We start from the raw sequence: 13,028 nt of genomic DNA on the forward strand, positions 1-13,028 counted from the left end.
TGTACATAACTTTAATTCTTAAATTGGTTCTTAAAATTTCTTTTTATCATGTGACTTTTAAAATATTAATTTTATCTCATTTTATCCAAAAAAAAAGTGTATGATATCCAATAAAAATATGCCACATGTCATATTCTTATTGGGTGATATTATTTTTGGATAAATTGAGATAACTTATTTTATAAAAAAAAGGGATATAATTAAGAACTAATTTACCTACATGTATTGTAAGTGGTTCTTAAACTATTAATTTTATAAAAAAATGTGTATGACATCCAATAAGAATATGCCATGTGTCGTGTTCTTATCGAATGATATTATTTTTAGATAAATTGAGATAAATTTTAATAAAAAATTAGTATAATTCAAGAATTAACTTACCTATATATATACACGCACGCACTAAATATTAAGAGTTTGACTGAGTTGATGCCACAAATCAATCAGATTCTAACTTAATTGTGGAATTGTCAAAAATAATTTTTTTACAAAGCACTAAATATTATTTTGAGAGTATTTTTATCTTTTTACAATTTTATATCAAATCTAAAAGAAAATACATATATATGATGAAATTTGAACTCAAAATCAAGGTTTTTGAACGGGACTAGACCGACTAGTTAAATCGGATCTAGCCAAGATACCAGTCTAAAGAATGGCATTTAATCAGTTGACCTAAAAACTGGTATGGACCAATTGAATCGGACTCTTGAATCAAAATTTTTATATTTTTATGAATTTTTTAATAATTTATTTGATCGAACTCAATATATCAATTAGATCGATGAATCGATGACTTAATCAATTCGATCATCATTGCGTTGTAGAAACCTGTACAAAATATCATTAACATTTATTCACTCAACATTGCTATTTCGAACAAATTTATATTTAATTTTATGATAATATTTTATGAAATATTTAGATGATTATTTTCCTCAACTGTAATAAGCTACGTGTATATATATATATTATGTACATGTATGGTGCGGGTAACCTTTCATGGTCTTTCACTGTACAGCCGATCCCACACGCCCTTCTCTCTCTCTCTCTCTTTGTTTCTTCGTCTTTTCATGCTCTCCTTTCTCTTCTTTTTCTTCTTTTTTTTAATTGTCCCCTTTTACTTTCCGTTTCTCTCTCTTTCACTGATACAAAGTAAGATTTTCCTCAGCATCTGGCATGAGCTCAACACCGTATTTCTCTCCCCAATTCCCCTCTCTCGATGTTTTCGTAAGTGCCTCCTTTCATTCCTCTCTTTCAAATGGAGAAATTGGCCTCGAATTTGATTCAAACTTTTACGAAATTCCTGTATTAATGGCCTCTCTTTGAATCGGTCTGTGTGTGTTTTGGTTTCAGGAAAGAAAGGAAAGTGAAGTATTACCGGTAGAGGGGAATCACCGGAGCTGGGAGACTAGAATCGACGGTGGTATGGACTTGGACTTTCGCCGGCAGCCGCATGCGGTGGAGTTCGACGTTGATTTCTGGCCCGTTGAACATCCTATGGAACCACAAGATGAAGATCGGCCTGTTAAATGCCCAATGTCAGCTGCTTCGTCCATCAATGTATGTTACTATGTTATTTTTAAAACCATATTTAGATTTTTTTTAAAAACAAGATATTAAAAAAAAGGTTAAATGACTAAAGAAGCCCTTAAACTAGTTTTTTTTAAAAAAAATAAGCTTCTAAACTTTTGTTGCAACTCAAATAAACCCTTATGTTTTGATTCGTATTTAAATTAGCTCTTGAATAATGCTTTATATTAAGAATTTTATTTAATTTTAAACTAAAGGATAGAGGCTTATTTAGATACAAGTTAAAGATTAAGAGCTTATTTGGTTTTTAAGGGTTTATTAGGGTTTATACAAAACATTAAAAAGGTTAAATTACTACAGAAGCCCTTAAACTAGTTTTTTTTAAAATATGCTTCTAAACTTTTTTTGTAACTCAAATAAACCCGTATATTTTGATTTGTTTTTAAATCAGCCCTTAAATAATGATTTATATTGAAAATTTTATTTAGGTATAAATTGAAGTATAGATGCTTATTTAGATACAAGTTAAAAAAAGATTAAGAGCTTATTTGGTTACCAATTAAAGTTTAATGGTTTATTTGTTTTAATAAAAATATAAGGACTTAATTAAATATACTAACAAAATTCAAAGGCTTATATAGTATATTAGCCATTAAAATGGAACCTCATCTTTTTTTTCTTTTTTTTTGAAATATTCACATCTCTTAAGTAAGGTTTTGGTTTTGAGTATTGTAAGGGTGAAAATAGGCATTAAAAGAGCTTTTCTCTCTCTCATTCAGAATTTGATTCGACTCGACTCGACTCAACTCTAATATACTTAGTAGCACAATATGACTTATTTAAAATATTAACCATTTATATATGTATTCCGGACCTTGAAAAGCTCAATATCTCTTAAATAAAATTTCAATTTTGAGTATTGTAAATAGAGAAGTAGGGTTTGGCTTGGCTCGATTTTGGTATAGTTGTAGCACATTGTGGCTATTAAATATTAAAATATTCATAGCCCAAATATGAACATATTTGCCTTAAGTATTATTATCAAATTTTCTTCATATCTAAAATATGTACTGTATTTGAAGAATGGAAAAGGGCATGAAGAAATGGTGGTCGGCGAGAGTTCGCGTAAGAGATCAGAACAACCACAAACGGTGAACGGAATTGGGGTGGCAGCAATGACGGAGCCACTGGTAAGAGCGGTGCGTAAAAGGCAACACACGCTCACCAGCGACAACCACATAACGGTGGAGCCTCGTATCGGAAAACCATCTCTTCCTCCGATCCCGACTCCAACTCTTACCGGTTCCCAAATGCTTCAACAACTTGACAAAGCTTAACTCATTTACCAAAAAAAATTACCCATCTTTTTTTTTTATCAATGCATTTGGAGAGTTGAGAAAATTGAAAATTTTCCCTTTTATGTAGGAAAGGGAAAATCCAAGAAAATTTGTAACCCAGGCTTTCATAATCTAGTGCTACCATGTTGAGATCCTTTATGTACATTATTTTAAATTTGAAATTTTCTTTAATGAAGAAAATCTATGATTTCTTAAAAAAATACGAGACTGAATCTAATTAGTTCGTACAATTATATTGAATTAATTTTTAAAAATACGTTCGACCAATTCAATATTCGAATTTCGGCTTGAAGAAATGTGTTAAGAAATGTGTTTCACTTTCGGAAAATGTCGAATATGTAATTGATACGAGTATATTTAATTTTTCTTATTTTTCGTGTATTGAAATTATTTATAAATTTATGTTTGTATATGTATACAACATTAAGTAAATGAATAATCAAAACATCTAGCTTATTTTTCTTTAACGTATATGAAAGTAGAGGCGAAGCCATATTTTTTATTTTTGGAGGGACCGAATTTGAATTACAAATTTTTGAAGAGAGTTAAAAATATAATTTCGTCGAACTTTACAATTTTCAAAAGATTAAACTATAAAATTTTTGTGTCTGAAATGGATATAATTTTAAATTTTAAAAGGGGTCAAAATTAATTTTACTATTAAATTAACTTAAAACTTTGTAAATATTTAAGGGACTAAAACGATAATTCTTTACAAGTTTTTCAAAAAAAAATCAAGAACTTTTATATAATATTTATTGAAAAATAATTTTGATATTATTTTTACCATTTTAAAATGGTAATAAACTGGAATTAATTATAAATTAAATAAAAACAAAATTTAATTGGATTGAGTCCAAGTAATGAGGGTTTTTATCCAAAGACAGAATCCTATAAATAAACAATAAAACAAACAGAATGAACTGAAAGTGCGAAAAAAGAAGCTCATTTCCTCGATTATGAAGAACACAGTAGAGGGGACCATTTTTCTACTAAAAACAATTCTTCGTTTCATCTGTTTGAAAAAGCATGCACTATGTGCCTATGCCTGCCCAACACAATTTTTTTTTCTTTTTAGTTTATTTTTATTTTTATTTAATCTTATTACTAAATAAATAGATCTGTTTTGATCTACTTTTTTATGTACCCATAGTAATTATTTAAGCTTCACTACAAAATTGATTATACTGTTTTTTTTTTTCATTTAGTAATTTTTTATTAATAATAATATTTAAATTATTAATTGCATCTTATTTCAAAAAAATGTATAAAAAATTAACACATGTCATATTATTATTGGTTGATTAATAATTTAAATAAAATGAAATAAAATGAATAATTTAATAGATTGAAATCTTTATGCTATTTTATATTTTTTTTAAAATTATTTATATTTAATACCATAAACAGGAGAAAATATTCTATACATTGCAACTAAAATTTTTAGACACTAAATAAAGTTTCGAAGCTGAGTTTTCTTAAAACTGCTTTGCAGAACAAAAAAATATATTATCAATGTACTAAATATTCACTCTTATACAAAATATCAATAGGATTTCGGATTTTTTTCCGAATTTTCAAAAAACATATCTGTATTCGAAATCCGAAACTAGATAATATACTTAATTCCATTTTTATTCAGTTTTCATGATATAATATATATCCTTTGAATCTGCCATCTTACGTGCAATAACAAATCCATTTATTTATTGATTAATGGATTTATTTTCATAAACATAATCTTCTTTAACTTTAATAAAAAGAATGGACCATTTTCTTTTAGAACTCTGAAAATTTTATATACAAAAGAATGTCAGCAAATGCAGCATGTGGGGACAAAGCTCCAAAACAATTTTCTCACTGATGAAGCACAGCACCCGCTTTCCCTAAACCAGTCTTCAGACAAAAAGCATTCCCTATATATATTGCAATCAAAATATATATACTCACATTTATATGCATACATACATGTATATAAAGTTAAAAAAGAGACTGTATCACTTTTTCTTACAATATAACGTTACCTGTTTCTAAAAGGAAGGGGCATATACATCAGAGAGAGAGAGGGAGAGGGAGAGGGAGAGAGGGAGAGGAGAGAGAGAGAGAGAGAGAGAGAGAGAGAGAGAGATGTAGCTTTCACTTTTCACCTATGGGTGAGAGAGACTGAATAATTGCATTACTTTAACTTGGGTGTGAATATCGGATATAAAATAACTCTAGAGAGAGTTTCACCTTTCACTAATCGGTTAGAGAGAGAAATTATGTTATTAAGACTTCGGTATAAGTATCGGATTTGAGGAATGTGAGTAAAAGTACCATGAAAACCCCTCTATTAAGAGTCGGATTGTATTTTGCCTCATCTACTAAAAAAATGAGTAAATTAGTCCTTGTATGTTAAATCAAGGAGTAAACTGATCATTCTGTTAAAAATTTCATTCATTTTTACTGTTAAAAACTAGTTCCAGTATTTTTATCAGTTCAAATGGATGAACTTTTAATAGAAAGGATCAATATGCTCTTTGAACAAATGTACAATGACTAATTTGCCCATTTTAATAGAGAGTACAAGAGACAATCTGACTTTTAGTACAAGAACCTCTATGATATTTTTATTGAGGTATATGTTCAACAAGGACATGATTAAAGAGAGAAATTTAGTGTTCCACCTTTCACCTATGGGTTAGGGAGAGTGAAAAACTAATTACTTTCAGTCAATATCAGTCTAAATATATATATGGAGAGAGAGGTTTGGGCTAGAGAGGAACGGTGTTATTGTGAATCGGGCGTAAGTATCGGGATATGAGGCATGTGTTCAACAAGGACATGATTAAACCAAGAGAAATGTAATTTTTCACCTTCACCTATCGGTTAGGGAGGGTGAGAAGCTATTACATTGACTCAAATGTGAGTATTGGACATGGGATATATCCGAGAAGAATGCAATACCGATAGCATATACGATGATAGTCACTGACGCATAAAGGGAATGGCTGAATTCCTAAACAATGCCGATTGCAGTCCAACTTATTTTGTAGAAGACATCTCCTAATTGGACAGGACGAACACAAAGCATAGTGTCACGGTTCACACCAACCTGTAAAGTATTATCCGTTTCAGCCCATTAGATCTCATGGTTTTTTTCCCACAAAAGATGTCTCACAGGTTGAGGATATGGCATGAACACTTATATTCCGAGACTAACTCTATTACACACTTATGCATGATTCACGACTCCCTCTCTAGGACCGTGACATCTCTCGAATGAAAATCCATTGTCCTCAACAACACATCATTAGTACCTCTAGAACTAACTCTGATACCAATTGTCACTATCCATACCAAACTACAAGATAATGTTCATTCTAGCTCGTTGAACCTCACAGTTTTGTCCACAAATGACACATAACGAGTGATATGAACCCTTAATATAGTCGCTGTGAGTTTCATAGTTCTCACTGGACCATGACACATGGCAGCCACAAATTCATTGTTCAGCTAGGGACGAGCCTTAATTGGTTTAAACCGATTTAACTGACAAAACCGATCCGATTTAGTTGATTTGATCACAAAGCAAAAACAGTTTTGGGCTATAAAATCTAACAATCCAAAATAGCTAACAACCTAAGATGTTCATCACAAGATCACCATAGATTCTACACATCAAATTTTACACTATAAATAGCTTGATGAGCTCTCCATTGAGGCAAGCTCAATAAAATTTCTTTATGTAACTTACATGAATAATCTTCCCATTCAGTGATTGCAGCAGAAAAAGTGGCTAAATTGAAATAACATCGATCCGCACTTTGAAAAACTGTTTCAACCAGTTTAGTATCCTTCAGAAAAATGGAATTCACCTGAGTAATCTTCTCCGATTGTGATCGGGATAGTCGAACCGCCTTGCCGGATTGAACCTCGTTTGTGAAAGCTTGAGATTTGCATCCTTTCCAAAAATAAAATTGCGCCACCTGTTCATCACAGAGATTAACATATTCTCCTATCTAACACTCACATCTAAGTTCCAGTAACATAACGCTTAGTACATTTTTCGATGCAACACTCATATTAATGAAATTAAATGGCTTTTTTTCCATTCTTGAACTATTGACAATGCAGTAATTTGATGTTAAGACGATTATCTCAGTCTAATTATGTTTTAGTCCCTCTACTACGTTGAAATTTAATATCTAATCCCTCTACTTTAATTTAGTATAATTTGATCCCTTTACTTTTATGATGATATTAGTAAGTCCAGATTGATAACACTATTAACTGCTGCGGGTTAATAACAATATTAATGGTGTTAACAGATTCATAGAAATCAACGTCATCACTTTAGTGGCAGGTATTATCAATTTGGACCTATTAATGATCTTATAAAAGTAAAGGGATCAAATTATATTAAATTAAATTACAGTAATACGATCGTATCATATTCTTCTATAGCTCATAATTAACAAAATTTTGAAGCTGAAAATACCAATAGTAAGAATACCTGAAGTGAATGCAGAACATTGACAAATTTATGGTCAAGCAACTGATCTCGCCTTGCTAATTGCATTGGTTCCATGAGGAGTTCAGATAAATCTGAGCCGAAGTTCATCTCTCGAGAATAATATACATCAAAGCCAAGAGCATGTAATCTTCCCAAACGAATATCGAATCCTATGTCTTGATTAGAAGCTTGATGAGGAGAAAACCAATACATATTATCTGATGCTGGCAAAGGTAGCAATGACCATGGCACATTGTTAGACTTGTGTAATACGTTTTCTTCGAGTAGCAAAATAAGTTTGGCATCCTCGTCGTGGGAACTATCACGGCTGAACCATAAAGTAAGTGTCAGCCGTTCTCCGCTAGTTACCTGTCAAAAAATCTAATACATCAAAAAAACTAAGTGTATAAACAAGGTAAAGGACCCTTTTTTATATAATGTAGGACAAGTTTGAATAATATCTTTGTTGCTTGATCCAAGCTCAAAAATCCTGCTTCGGAGTCAGTATCAAGCTGAACACTAAGCAGCTACTCTGCTTTTCCCAATTGAACATGAATAGCAGGGACCAAGCCAGAAAATTGCTTTAGGGGGACTAGAGATAAATCATAAATTATTGGGAGGGCCAAAGTGCAATTTTACCGTTATACTAGCATGCAATTTCATAAAAATTTAAGGGGTTAAATGGCAAATCTACCATTTCTGGTGGAGCCAAGGCCACTGCCTGCCCCCCTTTGCCTTCGTCCTTGCCGAATAGCATCCACTTTCCTTCAATAGATGAACTAGATACTATAATATATACACACACACACACATATTACAAGAGAGACAGATCACAAAAGTACCTCATCGACAGAATGTGTATTGCGGCCGTCAGATGTATAAATGACAGCATCCTGATATACAATAACTCGGTGAGTATCAATCAAATGGTATCTTAAACTAATGAGTAAACATGCTTTTCACTAGCTTCTATTCCTAATAAAGCGGAACATGGCTGCATCTTCTTCACTGATTTTATTATCCTAGACTATTTGGCTCCAACTCTTCATTTCTCTTAAAGTACCCATGTCTGACACATATCCCGAACATGGATATGGAGATACACCCTCCAAATACATGGAAAACCGTTAAAAAATTAAGCACGCCCCTGTCCAACATCAGGGTACAATCCATGCCAAAATCTTATAACTTATGTAGATCCATTTCAAAATCATATTCTAACAATTTGATTGTGCATCACCATTCTAATAAGAGAAGACATGTCATAAGAAAATATTGAACAGATGCACTTACTCCGACCATAGGTGCAATTGTTTTCGGTTCCCCGTCTTGGAAATGAAACAGTCCACCTTCGAAATCCTTTCCGTAACTATTCAAATAACAGACTGCCTTCAGACAAATAAGAAAAACACCCTCAGCAAGAATTATTGACAAAAGACTAATTGCGAAGGACATTCCCCAAAAAAAAGCTGTTAACACAAACCGTAAAATCGCGTTGCTTGAGATAAGGCCTGTTATCATCACTATGCCAACCTATGCTTGCTCCTCGGCTCCAACTACAAATACATATGATGTATGGTAATCACACAAACGTTTATCAAGGGTAAAGTGAATAAACAAGCAAATGCATAAAAAAACTCATGTTTGAAATATATTCAGACAATGTTTTGGAGATGTCCAAAGACAGGCTAAATATATGAAAAGCTCACAAAAATCAACATAGTCAGACATATATCCATATCCCACACTATCACCCGAATCCGAATAATATAGTGTAAATGAAGCATTAGTGCTTGCAAGCTATTCAAGTTCGATTTGGAAAAACTCGAATTTGATTTTGTAATTATTGAGCTGAGCTCGAGTGGAATTTGAGCATTGTATACTTGACTAGAATGGTTCGCAAGCCTAATTGAGCTTTTACTTTTCTAGTATATTTTACATTGAAATTACCTTTTTACCCTTATTACATGGAATGAGCTTAATTACAAATAAGTTCGAGCTTAAATATGAATAAGCTTAATCAAGCTTGAGTACGAAAATTGATAAACAAGCTTAATTGAACTTGAGCTTGAGTAGCTTGATTGTGTCTCAAGCCAAACTTGAGCTTAGAAATTGATGTTTGAGTGAGAAGCTTTGAATTTCAAGTCGGGCTCCGTTCGGCTCGATTACATCCCCAAGGTTTAACTACCCAAAGAAATTAAATTTCCATTGAAATATATGAAAACACTCACAAAAATCAACATAGTCAGACATATATCCATATCCCACACTATCACTGGAGTTCAAATAATATAGATTTAAGTCTTGTAAATGAAACATTGGTGCTCGCAAGCTATTCGAGTTCAACTAAAAAGAATTCAAATTTGATTCAATAATGATCAAGCCAAGCTCAAGCTGTCGATCAAACCGAATCCGAGTACTGTAATACTTGATTCAAACGGCTCAATTGAGCCTTTCCCTTTTAGTATAAAATTACATATTTACCCTTATTATATAAAAGGAGCTTAATTACGAACAAACTTGAGCTTAAATATGTGTGAACTTAATGGAGCTTGAATTCTAAAATTGATAAGTGAACTTCATCGAACTCATCAAGTAGCTCAATTATGTCTCAAGCCTAGCTCAAGCTTAGAAATTGATGTTTGAGTCAAACTCAAACCAAGTATCGAGTCCTGAATCTCAAGTCGAGCTCGAGTTTGCCACTATTTGAGCTCAGCTCGGTTCAATTACACCCAAACAAATTAAAATTCTTTATATCACTCTTATCATATTTAAAAAATTTCAGGCCAAAATTGGTACCTAATGAGGCCAGTAAACTCCGTAACAAGCTCATATTCACAACCAAAGGTCTCCTCTACCTTCTCTTTCAACCTATCTGCAAATCAAAATTTCGAAAACTAATATTAACAACAATGATTTTTTCGATTAATAAATAACAGAAAAAGAAAAAAAAACAAAAAAGGATTTAAGAAAAAACAAGAGAACCTCTGATGGGAAGAAAAGGGATGATTAGATGAGCAGAATTAGTGGCTATGAGATGAGAAAGAGTCGTTGAAAATACGTTTGGCCTGTATCCAATCGTACTACAGCTCTTGTGTATGAACTCCAATTCCTGTTTCGAAAAGGAAGAAGCTTTTTTTCGATAAAATTCATTCGTTAATTTGACGATATTGTTATTTGGGATTGAAATTTTGGGGGTCTAACCTTGCATTCATCTTCTGTGAGGAAATTATGTAAAATTAACCTGGGATGGTCTTCCTCCATCTCCATGTCCGCCATTTTTTTTTCTCTTTTTGCTTGCTTCACAGCTTAAAACTTGAAGGTTTATGGGCCTGGTCAAGGCCCGGTTCCCAAAAAATCCAGATTCAAGCCTGAGTTTAGTTCGGGTAAGTCCGTTCAAATGATTCATTTCACGGTTAAAAATATAAACTTTAATTATAAAAAATATGAATATTAATATTTTTTTATTTTTTTAACCAATAAAATTGAAATAAGCCCAAAACTAAAGTGGGCTAGGCCAACAACGCTACGCAAACTGCCCAACTTATGGTAAAATTCAAAACCATAAGGGTAGTCGAGTAAGCCTTAACTCAATTGGTATCGATATTATTGTCAATAGAAGATAATATAGATTTGAGTCCGCTGAAACGTATTATTCTATTATTTAAAGATTAGGGAAAGACTATGAATAATTTTAGGTATTGTATTTTTAGAAAACAAATGCTAGAAATCGTAATGTTTAACGTTTTGATCATTTAACTTAGTTGGGTTGGATTATGACTCCAACATTTACTTTTGCCCCCCAAGAAAATATGTTTTGTTATTTAAAATATTTTTTATTAAATTTAAATCTATCTTGTTATCAAAATTTTCATTTAGACGAATCAAGTTTATTTTTATATTAGGTTAATCTGGATCGAATCAGTTCAGGTTTTAAATTTTTTTGAGTCAATGGAGTTCAAATCAATTTTAATTGTTGCGCTCGAGTTGTTTTGAGTTTAAGTCACGCGGGTTTGAGTTCAAGCCATTATAAGTTCAAATCATTTTACGCGCTTATCACTTCAAGTTTAAATCATCTCAAGTTCAAGTAAAGTTTGAGTTTGAATTAAATTGAATTCACGTTGGGAGAGTTCGAATTGTTGACTTCTAATGATGAAATCAAATTGAATCCGATATAAGTTCGAGTTAATCAAGTCAGATTTCCCAGTTCAAACTAGAAGTAACAAGTCTAAATATAATTATATCGTGCTCAAAATCATTGAATTAAATCATTTCTAATTTAGTTCATTTCAAATTATTTATCAAATCATTTCGAGTTTGACTTGGATTAATTGTCCATGTTAACATTTTATTGACTTAAATGGCCACATGTAATTTCTTTTAATGGAAATGGCACATGGGATAACTTGATGAACGGAATGAATGGAGAAAAACAAAATGGCTGAAAAAATAGTAAAAGGACCAAATTAAAAATTTCACTATATAAAAGGGATCAAAACAAGTATTAAACCATTAAAAAATTGTATAACTCCTACGCATGAAAAATGTCAATGTCCCCATGGATAATTAGGGTCACTGCTTACATATTTCCCATCAAAGGGATTGTAAACTTGAATCCTCCATTCGTCTTTTTCATCACTTCCATGGCTACTGAAATTAACCACAGAAGCTTCCAATATATCTTCCCAGCTATCATCATCATCATCATTTAGCTTAATCAACGGCTGTCGTTCTTCTTCACCTTCATCACCCACCTTTTCAGCCGTCGATGATAACGATGATGATGATGGTGACTGATGATCACCATTATCATCCTTTATTTCCCACATACCATTAATGAAGCTTTCAAGAGCTTGAATTTGCAACAATGGGATTCGATCCACAAATGGATATTCATAACACCCACATACACCCATAAGTTTACACCATTGATAAAACTCATATAACCGGTCCGCTTGTAAAGCTGCTTTTCTATATACATCAAACGCCAATATACAACACCGGTATGTCGGCATTTGGAACATGTTTTCCAGCAAGAAAACGATGTCGTTTTTGAACACGGTGTAACATACGAAGCTGTCACGGGTTATATGCTTCATCGCCGTTTGAATCAAGAAGTTTCGTGCCGTGACTCCGGTCGGTTTACATTCGATGACACGGTCGATCAAACTTTGAATCTGTTCTAACACTTCGAGAACTCTTCCGATTTCTTCCAGCGATTTATTGGACGGTCCAGGGCGGCGGCGATGATTGTCTTCGTTGGAGATTTCGTCGACTAAACGAGCGTAGGACCTGATAAACGCGGTGAAACTCTCGGGGTCCGATGACGAAACGTCACGGAAATTGCAAGGGTATAAAGAGATTGAACCATTGGACCGATTGATTAATAGTTCGGTTCGAAAAAGGCTGTCTTCGGGCGACGACCGAAGTAGTCGGTGAAGTAGGAGTAAGCATTTTAATGCGACTCGCCAGCTTCGGGTTTTACCCAAGCGGCGAGCGAAACCAAGAGAGAAAGCTCGGCAACACGGTGGAGAAATGGCGAATAGCCGGAGCAATTGGTGGACGTATTTGTCGGATAACGGAGAACCGTTCGGAGCCGTTGCTTTTACAATGATGTGATCAACGTTGCAAAGGCCCCCCAT

At 32.9% G+C, this 13,028-nt stretch overlaps 3 protein-coding genes across 3 annotated transcripts; 1 reads left to right on the forward strand and 2 right to left on the reverse strand.

Annotated features, from left to right (window-relative positions):
* Positions 1-984: 984 nt before the first annotated feature.
* LOC121228307 (uncharacterized) lies at positions 985-3,024 on the forward strand. The gene is made up of 3 exons (XM_041111761.1): positions 985-1,230; positions 1,357-1,563; positions 2,616-3,024. The coding sequence occupies exons 1-3, from the start codon at positions 1,180-1,182 to the stop codon at positions 2,868-2,870; spliced, it is 513 nt and encodes a 170-aa protein (XP_040967695.1). The 5' UTR covers positions 985-1,179; the 3' UTR covers positions 2,871-3,024.
* A 3,393-nt stretch (positions 3,025-6,417) lies between these two features.
* Positions 6,418-10,756, reverse strand: LOC121228306 (uncharacterized). Its single transcript, XM_041111760.1, has 8 exons — positions 10,591-10,756; positions 10,372-10,498; positions 10,186-10,261; positions 8,870-8,942; positions 8,680-8,775; positions 8,229-8,279; positions 7,387-7,755; positions 6,418-6,859 (listed from the first exon to the last, which is right to left on the reverse strand). Exons 1-8 carry the CDS (start codon positions 10,663-10,665, stop codon positions 6,545-6,547), a joined length of 1,182 nt encoding a protein of 393 aa, XP_040967694.1. The 5' UTR covers positions 10,666-10,756; the 3' UTR covers positions 6,418-6,544.
* A 1,175-nt stretch (positions 10,757-11,931) lies between these two features.
* Positions 11,932-13,028, reverse strand: LOC121228120 (putative clathrin assembly protein At2g25430). Its single transcript, XM_041111269.1, has one exon. The coding sequence runs from the start codon at positions 13,026-13,028 to the stop codon at positions 11,934-11,936; it is 1,095 nt and encodes a 364-aa protein (XP_040967203.1). The 3' UTR covers positions 11,932-11,933.

Source organism: Gossypium hirsutum, chromosome A04, assembly GCF_007990345.1.
Source record: "Gossypium hirsutum isolate 1008001.06 chromosome A04, Gossypium_hirsutum_v2.1, whole genome shotgun sequence".
NCBI classification, from domain to species: Eukaryota; Viridiplantae; Streptophyta; class Magnoliopsida; order Malvales; family Malvaceae; genus Gossypium; species Gossypium hirsutum.